Source organism: Opisthorchis viverrini (genome assembly GCF_000715545.1).
Source record: "Opisthorchis viverrini unplaced genomic scaffold opera_v5_52, whole genome shotgun sequence".
NCBI classification, from domain to species: Eukaryota; Metazoa; Platyhelminthes; class Trematoda; order Opisthorchiida; family Opisthorchiidae; genus Opisthorchis; species Opisthorchis viverrini.
Genome location: NW_008751708.1, coordinates 357,911 through 368,945, shown reverse-complemented (window position 1 = coordinate 368,945; position 11,035 = coordinate 357,911). Strand labels below are relative to the sequence as shown.

At 41.3% G+C, this 11,035-nt stretch overlaps 1 protein-coding gene across 1 annotated transcript in view; it reads right to left on the bottom strand.

Moving 5' to 3' along the window:
• The window catches only part of T265_03564 (hypothetical protein), a gene marked incomplete at both ends in the record, with an annotated part of 37,077 nt that overhangs the window by 8,437 nt on the left and 17,605 nt on the right, over nt 1–11,035 (bottom strand). The window contains 4 exons of the mRNA XM_009168083.1: nt 1,784–1,924; nt 2,853–2,977; nt 4,111–4,307; nt 9,682–9,838. Of these exons, the coding sequence (XP_009166347.1) occupies nt 1,784–1,924; nt 2,853–2,977; nt 4,111–4,307; nt 9,682–9,838 (620 nt within the window). The remainder of the gene's footprint in view (nt 1–1,783; nt 1,925–2,852; nt 2,978–4,110; nt 4,308–9,681; nt 9,839–11,035) is intronic.

Sequence of the window (11,035 nt, the reverse complement as noted above, 5' to 3'; positions counted from 1 at the left end):
TAGCTCAAGTCATCCTATTGGCGACCTGAACTAATGGTTCTTTGATAGGTAGCCAATGTCATCTCACTCGATTCCCTGTCCATTTACACCATACTCTCTTAACCTTTGCAATTGTATGACTTGAAAAGGCCTTGCCGAAAGCATGTTCGTCAACCCATCTGTGTTCTTATTATGGGTGGGAATTTTCGGAATAAGACGTTGAACACTTCAACAGGGCTAAAAGACCACACTGAGTCGAGCACTTAGTTTTGTGACCAACTCACGTGCTTATTATAAATGGGAATTTTCGGAATAAGACGTTGAACACTTCAACAGGGCTAAAAGACCACACTGAGTCGAGCACTTAGTTTTGTGACCTTACAACTCACGTTATGACCTCGTGGGCGAATTCCCAGTAAGGTTGTGTACTTCGGCAACGGATCGTGGAAACAGACTAATGGGTGGACACTGGTCACTTTCTAAACTGGCCCATTTCGTCCTAAACTAGTGTTATCTGGTAGTCGCCACAGAATTTGCTTCCGTTACTGATCCTTAGCTGGACCGAAGTAGAACTTTGGCGCTTGTGTGTGTGTTTGAGCATTTATTTATTGACACCATCCTGAACTGGTGTGGTGCTTTGTTTCCGCGGTCTGTCTGATGGTGACCACCGTAAGCGGGATTACCTAAACACCCACTTGCTATTGGACACGTCACTAACGCACTGTGCTTCTTAGTTTTGCAAGCTTTTTAGGAGGGTATCCGTGAGTCGATAAAACCAGCTGCATCACAAACATTTTTTGTATGTTGAAGGACCGTCGTTTTGACAGGGAGAAATACGACCGTCTCCCTCCCAGGTAGTCCTATGGGGGATCGTAAGAAAACGAACTCAGGGAGAAGTTATTAGACCTTTCTTATTAGGAGAATTCGCGGTAAAAAGAAGTAATTCGCTCAAGTGGGACACAGATAAGCAACTGTGGTTTATAAACTAGGGAAAGTGACTTCATGATGCTCTAGGAAAATGGAGCTCGGTGCGATAGACAGACGGTCGGAAAACGTGGGACTAAACAAGGCATACCAAAATAGGAGACTTGAGGACGCTTTCTGCCTAGTATGTCCAGGACTACTGCATACTTTGCGCACGTATAAAGGAGAACACAATGGAATTTGAAAGTTAATTAGAGAACGTCATTGGTACAGTCACTGATGAATAACAGGTCGCATCAAAATGCTGTTCAGAAATACATGGCTAACTGTCACGTGTTGAAATCAGTGAAATATCTATGGACTCGGTAGACGATTAGAAAGAAACACTAATTTTAATAGTCTATTAACCTGATGTGTGCCATAAGGATATGGTCAGTGAGATTTCCAAGATAATGTGGACAGTCCGAATTGCACGGGCAGATCACTCAAGCTGGTCTCGGACGTTTAATCAGGATAACGGATTTTTGAAGGGAATATGGCTGATCGACATCGAGTTATCAATAGTGAACTAAAACCTACCTTCAAGTGATCGCGCAAAAAACTCAAAAATTTCATTCTTCACAATCATCCTTGGCCCAAGATAAATGGAATTAATGTTGTCGGATTATTGTAATGAATGTCCACATAACCTCTAAAGAATGAACAACCGTGCATCTTGGTCCTCCCAACTGTTATCCCTCACCTAAGCATTCTGCTGCAAAAGATGCTGTCTTTGGGCCGTCTAGCTTTGGAACTATAGCACACACTTTCTGAAATCAGAAAATCAGCTAAAAAGACTACGGTACTGTATGTACAATTCTAATCAGTATGATGAACTTACGCGGGTAGCATTCGCGCAATAAGCAGTTCAGTTTTCTTTTTTTCTGTTTCCAACTCTTCTGTCCGTTCTCGAACCTGATCCTCCAGGTCAGCAGAATACTTTTCCATGATTTTGAACATATGGTCCACGATATTGATTTTCCTAAAGTGCACAGTGAAATGGCAAATCAGAGAACATTGCTATGTTTGACTTAGTTGGTTGATCATTTGGTAGAGCTTAGAACATATGGTACTTGAAATTTGATGCAGGAAATATAAGGTTAGATTCCAAGACGTGGCACGTGGCGCGGCAAACAAAATAGCATCCAAATTATATGATAATCAACAGAAAATACCAGAACTGGTAGTAGCTAAAGACCATGTTTAGTGGGCAAAACTTTAGTAGTTTCTTTTTCATTAACTAACTGTATTTTTTATTTGGAATCTTTCGTTAACTCTTTACTCCCCCGTTCCTTTTCGTTTGATTCCCAATGCTTTCTTTCGTTTTTAATCTCATGAACTCAGACTATGACCGGCACCAACGGAAAGCAAATCAGGTGAAAAATAAATAACCGTATAATCCAAGAGAATCTAAAGAGATTCGATACGATATAATCCGTAGCAAGGGCCTGATCTAACTTCTAATTCTCCAGCGACCGAAACAGCTGAGTGCCATGGAGGCGTTACCTCTTTGTTTCACGACTATTCGTGTCAGCCAGATGGCTTAATGACCAGGGACCCAGGGGAAGTCTTTACTCTCCAATAATTCGCCTTCCTTCAATGGACACAAAATATCGGTCTTCTTTAAGGGGTGTGGTCCATTCATCATCATTTTTTTCAGGTCTTAGCCATTTGTATTATTTTCAGTAAAACGTGTCCTCTGGGCAAAACGATTAGCTTGCCCTAAACGCCACAGAAGCGCATTTGGCTCCTCTATCCATTAATCACACAATCAGTCACATTTTTCTTTCGATTTTCTCTTGCCGACTTTCTTTGTTTGACTTTCCAACAATAAGTGAAGAGGAGTTTGATTTAGGATAAATACATACCCCTAATGATCTGGGGAAAAAACGTTCCACAGTGAAACTCACTTTCCTTTGTTCAGCTCTCGGAGTTGTTGGTGTATTTCTTCGAAGGATGGTCTCATGAGTGGAGTCTCAGCCCAAGCACGCTTCATAAACTCAATGTATGCAGGTGGCGCTTCGGATTGCGTAACCTATTGCGAAGGAGGGGCCCAAGAAGCAGGGGAAGCATTGGTTAAGAGCAGAGTTTTGCCATACAGTCGATAATAATCACTGGGAAATTCTATCTGCGCACGGTATCCTGCTCTATTAGCAGCAAGATAAGATGGATAAAAAAGGAAGGGAGAATCGGGGACACCGGCGACGGAATTTCTGTGAAAAAATGCATCAGTTTGCGACTACTCATGAGTAGTTGCAAACACGTTGCACTTCGGATGCGGACTAAACAAAAAAGTGCTGGGCTTTTTTATGGCTTTCCACATCGCAACATCAAGAATTCACCCAATGTCAGGCTCCAACTTGGGTCAACTTAGGTCAGGTTAATCACTTTAATCATCTCCCAAGTCTCTGTTTTCATCGACTTTCAGCACTCATTCACTGTCAGTCATTTGCACGCTTAGAACGATCCTCGGAATCTCGGGCTTCAACCTACACAAGTGAGCTTATTTTGATATCATTCAGCACGATTATAGAACTGATTCATGTGTACTGCTGGAGCAGAGAAAAATAATGCGTGCGTGAACCTGAGCAATTCTGTATGATCTGTGGCCCAATAAATGACCTTCTGAAGCTGACGTCAAACAAAAGGCTGAAACTCTTAGCAGAGAGTGGAAACAATGGTACAAACAGGTCATAGAACTAACAAACAAGTTTAGACGTAATACACTACTCATAATGTTGCTGAAAGCTCTCCGACAGCCCACGACCGGTTTTGCTCTTCATGGAGCTCATCAGGTAGGCGCAGTCTCCGAGTTTCCATCAACTTTATGTTCTACTTGAGATCAAATTGTTCAAACATCATAAGCGAGAAATCCAACTGAGTTCTAGGTGAGCCTCTTGTGAAACCAAATTTGCTTGCAAATGAGTGTATTTCGCTAACAAACAAGTTCTTCAAATTTTCTGTCCTCACTTAAATTGTCATTGACAAACAATTTATGTAATGAGTGAGTTTAATAGTGAAATCATGAAAGTATCCCACCGGTTTGATGTAGCTCGTAAACTTGTTGGAACACACACTCTTCAGGACAGTACCTGGATAATGGCGCTTGAATAAGAGCAACGTACGACAGCACGAAAATAACTAGTCACGAAAATTGTGGGCACCTACCTTCGGACGACAAAGCGGCGGGGGACGTCTAAGTTTCGATAGAACCTCAGATGGTGCCAATTCGAGCATACTGTACGGCGCACTCCTGGTAATAATCTCTTGCATTAGAATTGCAAACGAATACACGTCTCCCTTTTGACTTCCCATATAAACCAATGGGGATTCGCGCAGATGTTCTGGAGCTGTCCAAAGTAGTTCTAGTTTTGAAATAAAATGATGTGTTACGTGGGTCGTCGCGAATGAACCAGATAGTGATAATGTTTTACGTAATTTTGCTGACACGTCAGTCAAAAAGAAGTTAAAAGAACCTCATTTCAGTGAATTAGACCTCAGGATGTCTGTATGTTTCTGGCCGTAGACAGTAATCCAGATCTTGTAACTTTTGAACCATAAAACTCCGTCACGTTCTGTTCAACGGAGGTGTGTGAAGTTTCATCTGTGTCTGTTTTCATCTTCAGAAGTAAGACAACACCAGGAAGTTAGTGATCGTACGGTTTTCCGCGGTCATTTATATCCTTAGCCCTAAAATTGGAGATATTTGATGAACTATTATGAGTTTATGCTATTCTGATGGAAAATTCCGTGATCTTTCAAAAAACGATAACCACGGTTGCTTGAATCTGGAGGTATTTAATAATTTTGATTGAGACAGCAAACTGCCAAAGCTTAGGACCGGAATTTTGCAAGTTATTCAATAATTTACTGAAAACAAAGCGATCTTTGTGGTAGCATCTACTGAGAAAGAAGAAAAAAGAATTTAATGAAACAAAAAATTTTTTCATATCTTCCTGGGACTGTCCTGTGCCCGGATTCTTATACCACCATTCGTTTTCAGGCATGATTCTACGTGAAGATAGGATATTTCAATTGTAGGTGTCTTCTTTGAAATAAGCGACAGGGTCTAAACCTTTGAGGACCAATGCATCAGACGGATCTTCAGACAGAAACAGGCTTCAATCACTGTTGCAGGCTGACTGTCACGCATTGGATACGTAGATAACAACTATGGCACGAATACTGCTATACACTCTGAAGTGGGTCTTGATGACCGAATGTCGACTGTACAGAAATGTGGCTTACTTAGCAAGGTCTGCGACTAGTATCCAGTTCTAATTCAAATGAGGCAAAGGAGGTCTATCTTACCAAAGTAAACAACGGCAAAACATAAGCCCCGGATTGGGGAATTGCTGTAGGTATCGGAGATTCAGTGTAAGGCCTTGGGCTTACGAAGTGCAGTTCACGGATTGGGACTTCTGCAGAGTAACTTTGTACTCGCCCGCTGTGTGTTGCGTAAGTGACAAGCGGTAGTTTTAGGTACCATTTAAATGGTTTCATCAAATGGATATTCATTGTTGCACGCGTAATCGTTATTGACAGTCATGGTAACTCTAACCTTAGCGTGTCAGTAAATGTTTTCCCAGAAGTTTACTGGCTTTGGATGGCAGATTCCACATTATTTGTAAACGGCTGCTGTCTGGGTAATACATTTCGTAGTCAAGGTTAGAGAATAGTTGTGGCTCCAGATAACTGACTGTTTACTGACTATAAAAACTTGCAATCCGCTCTAAAGAATACACACATGCTTTTGGTATTTTTCTGGAAATTATGTGGATATGAGAAACCTCAGAAACAATGAAATTCTGCGTGTCAGTGACTTTTGGCCGAGGCTGCTACAAATTGGTACATACTTTTACACTCAACTTGGCGTAATTTGAGGAGCGTGAATACCTCATACACGATTTTACTGACTTGTTTTTTTTAACTATTTTGCAATTAGAATTAGCTGCAGTCTGTCGTATTAGGCTGACAAATTTTGCCACAGCTTTGGTGTTAATCAAATTTAGTCCACGGTTATCTTACTGGAGACTTCATAATGTAAGTGAAAGCAATCTACTTTGAGAAGCCAAGGAGCATACTTATTTCACCCTTACTGAAAATCATCAACAGCGCAGATCTCACAAAACACCAGGGACTCTCGAATCCCCGATATTCTGATTTCCAGTCATTGCCTATGGTCAAGTCTATGGCTGCTTCTCAGACGAATTAGAATATATTCTGCTCAGTACTATCGGGAGGTGGCCTCAATGTCTTACACTTATCGTTGTGGAGACACTGAACCGTAAAAAGGAGTTCGAAAACAACTTCCATCAAGGGCGGGAACACAAGAGGTAACAGCTATGGGTCTTTTTGCGGTACCGTATCCGTATTGGTCTCTATTGTGAACTCACGTGCTCCACCACATCAACCCCCAGACGACTTATCTGATGCTTTCGTTGCGTTTGCAACTTGCTGATCTGGCGTGGTTGCGCAACAAAAGACCAACCGAATATTGAAATACGGATGTCAAATATTAGCGTCCAGGTTAGTTCAGTATTGATGTGTTTTCTAGAACTGGGACTTGCATTCCCCTCCAAAATACAGATTTAGTGACACTGAGCTCATTTGTGAAACCGAAGAACTCCAAAACGCTTGAAAATTAAAGCATGTTGTTCGAACCCCTAACTAGTTATGTGAAATTATGAATCATGAGCTGGTTGAAATACATACAATTTGCCAGTTTGTGTGTATGGACGTTGTGCACAGAGAACAATAAAGTGTAATGAACACTAAAGAAAAATCTCGTCGGTAGATTGTTCGTTCACGTGCTCGGCCGTTTTAGGCGGGTACTATGAGGACCGGAACTGTTAAAAAGTCCATTAAACTCTGTGACAGACACTCCTAGACATTGGTTGTACATGTGCGCCAGTCTTAGTCACACTACGGCAACATCTACAGAAGTCGTGACGTTTCGATTGGCAGCAAGCGCAGACATGCCATGGGATGTGAATACACTACGGCAACATCTACAGAAGTCGTGATGTTTCGATTGGTAGCAAGCGCAGAGACATGCCATGGGATCTGAATGAGTCTCATGAGGCTTGGAGGCAGTAGGCTACAGGGATGATATTTCGATGACTTCAGCTACGTAAATAGATGAAAGAATGTTCTTTCGATCCTGCTGGTCTGATTCAAATGTGCGGAAGGTCATAATTAAACTACCACACACACTACAAAACACTACGACCATGATCTTGACCAAAAGTTGGCATTTTCTTCTCTCGGGAGGTTTTCTTGTCGCAAACAATGTAAGATAACCCTTTTTCAGGTTTTTGTGGTGAAGTGTTTCCGCTGGGGCTATCTTACTTTTAAAATTTCACACATACAGTCTACCTTGTAGTGCAATCCAGTTGAGATAGAAGAAAATTACTTTATGAAAACCCTCAGTAAACATACCGTTTTAGGCGGGTACTATGAGGACCGGAACTGTTAAAAAGTCCATTAAACTCTGTGACAGACACTCCTAGACATTGGTTGTACATGTGCGCCAGTCTTAGTCACACTACGGCAACATCTACAGAAGTCGTGATGTTTCGATTGGTAGCAAGCGCAGAGACATGCCATGGGATCTGAATGAGTCTCATGAGGCTTGGAGGCAGTAGGCTACAGGGATGATATTTCGATGACTTCAGCTACGTAAATAGATGAAAGAATGTTCTTTCGATCCTGCTGGTCTGATTCAAATGTGCGGAAGGTCATAATTAAACTACCACACACACTACAAAACACTACGACCATGATCTTGACCAAAAGTTGGCATTTTCTTCTCTCGGGAGGTTTTCTTGTCGCAAACAATGTAAGATAACCCTTTTTCAGGTTTTTGTGGTGAAGTGTTTCCGCTGGGGCTATCTTACTTTTAAAATTTCGCACGTACAGTCTACCTTGTAGTGAAATCCAGTTGAGATAGAAAATCACTTTATGATGACCCTCAGCAAGCATAAACTATGCCCCAACTAGCATGCTTTCCTCCAACAGAACAACTCACAGAGTTGTCCTGAATGTGCCAAAGAACATGGAGTACCAGCGTAACCTATCTCTTAATAACCCCATCTCCTTAATATTTCCAGCCTAACATCTAGTTGCATAGATATTCTGTGCAGCTGTTGTCAGGCAAAAAGAAATGATAGTAGCTTCGTCCCTTCCTAGTATCTACCTTCTGCGTGTGGCGGCAACATGAAGGAACCGAATACGACAGTGTCACAATGCACGCCTAAATGCTTGATTATGACATCATTGTAATTAATTAATCTATCCCAGGTCGACTGCTCGGTGATGAACTCTGCAAAACATCACGTCTGTCACAGCATATGAACAGTGGCCAGCTGGTACCTATTTCGTCATCAGCTGTCTTTCAGAATGAGACCCAGTTGTACATTTGCTGCCGTGTTAAGGGAGACAAGATGTTTTGACCTGCTCATCGGTCCGAAATTGTGCTTGCTAACTAAGAGGATGTACTGTAAGGAAAAACATGTGAATTTTTATATTCAGCCTGCGTGAGCTCACACACACTATATTTGCAAAGCGCTCAGCCATTTATGGTAAATCATGTCTTCATGCAGAATAAATATGCGGCTTTTTCCTTTATTACGCTATGGAGCCGCAGCTAACAAGTGGACATATTAGCTGCAAATATTTGGGTAAAATCTTCCCTGATCACTTTTCCTCTAATTCACACTAATTTTTCTGCTCCAGACATTTTTGAAATATATTTTTAGTTTTTAATTTTTCTGCTCTACCTCATTTTATATTAGCAACACTGCGTGTGGGAGGTGTGTCCTGGCTGTTTTAGCTGTCATTGCTCACTCTTTGAGGTTCACTGCCTCCAGGATCACAGTAGCCCTTCCCACAACATCCAAGTTCCAAATAAGGTTTGTCACTAATCTGATGGCACGGAACGCGCGCATATAGTGCATATTCATTTGAAGTTAAGGCCCACTATCTCTCCAGTAAATCTGCACAGTTGTAGCACATTCGTTTTCGAGTAACCGCAAGCTGTTATGAATTTTCACTGTTGAAAGCTCACTCCAAAGATGTGTAAAGTGGTGCTTGAATGAAATCAGTAACGCGATAAACTTGTGGGTGGCAATGACAGTCATCTCCATCATAAAAGGTGAACTAAAACTGCAGTCTCCTAACGTATTCCACCCTAGAAGGATTTTACCAATGAAGAATATTACAAGTGCCCGGCTGACTGTGGTCCGTTCTTAGCATGACCTCATTTTAGAATGATAGAATGCGTTGAGTGGGAAGCTATTATTCAGTAGTCTTTGTTGCTTAAATTATCAACCCAAAACCAAGTATTTTCAATGAGATTAGTGCAAATCACTCGCCCTTATGAAAAGGGTCTCAACGAATTTTAACAACTAATTGAAGTTATTTTCTGAAAATCTTTTTCAAACGTGATCACAGAGTAATTAAAGTTCAAAAGTAGGTGACTTTAGCCCTCAAACCTGGGAACTATTTCAATTTGAAGGAACAAAAACGATGCCATCAGAAATTTCGTCACGTAGGATTTTTTCCTTTCCGACTGATACTCGCAAGATTTCTAGATTTCATTTACATTTTTCTTGATAACTTCAAGAAGCTGCGTCCTGTTTGGAGAGAAATAGTCGATAAAATGTACCGCGTGTTTTTTGTTTTGCCTGCAATTCAATTGAAACAGTATATTTTGTTATTAGAAATGCCTCCACTTACCTTTATCATCAATCTTCCTGCTCTCACCATAAACGGCATACATATCAGGCAAACCGTAATCTGTTATCTTGACGACCCATCGACCGTCCACGCAACAGTTGCTGGACTTGAGCCATCCGTGTTTTTTTGCTGGGCTGGCATGAAGAAATCGCATTCCCTAGAAGGAAACAAGGACAGGTAATTTAGTAAGTCACCTGACGTGCCACATACTTTCCGACAAAACAAAACTACAATCAGTTTACCTCATAAAGTTTGGAATTGTTTCGAAAACATAAGTATCAGCATTACATCGGATGCCTCCTTTTGACAAGCATCTGCAAACAAATTTAGCTTCATTAGTTTTTCTGGCACAGTAGCCTAAACATGCTGATGAGGCCCGCTGTTGGACCATTACCAATGGCTCCGTTGGGGGTTGACGCAATACATTTTCCTAAAATGGGGCGGGCGTATAAGCATTAGCAAACTTTCCAGATGCACCCCGGACCCGAACGAAAATAGTATAGCTGTGATTGTGAAGATCTATGGCTTCCATATCCACTCAATCTGCATTTTCAGAACTACCTTTCTTAATTCATAATTTGTGAGGCCTAATTCCTGACGAGAGATACCTGTACTAAAGCCCAAATTTTACACTGAAAACCATTCTTACTTATCAACGTCAGCTTTGGCAATAAATAAACCTATATTTTATCAAAAATAGGTCACTGTCTGATGAAGCAATGTACCTTTCTGGCCATCATCCAGCATCCAGGATCGATAGCCCATTAACCGTAAAAGTCAGAGTCAAAGAATATAACTGGTCCACTCAATGTGTTAGAACAAGGCAAGTGATTTCAACAACGATCTTCGTAACTTATGGACTGGCAAGCATTTATGCATCCAAATAGAAAGCCAGTTAGCTGACCAGAAGTGACTGGTATTATGATGGACATTTGAATAAGCAGCCCTTAATAAGCCAACACAGAGTAATTAAACGTTGAAAGACCTGATATTCAACGTGATTGATCGCTCGACATTATGGTGTTTACAACGCGTACGGCTTGCATGCTACATGGCGGACACGGACATCTTGTGAGCTGATTATCGTCCACAACCTGGACATTATTTTCTCGCTTTCCGTAGTTGTGCACTTATTGGATTTGAAGAGAAGGCATCGCCAAGCTAAACTTGGCGTGGTTATGAGATGCTCTGGTGAATTTATTCTTCCGCATAGTTCAAAACGCGTAATTAGTAATCAGAGAACAGCTGCGGGAACGACAATACAAACCACCAAAAACACTTGTGACAAATACGCCAATTCATCCACCCTATCTATCTATCTATCTATCTATCTATCAATCTATCTATCTATCTA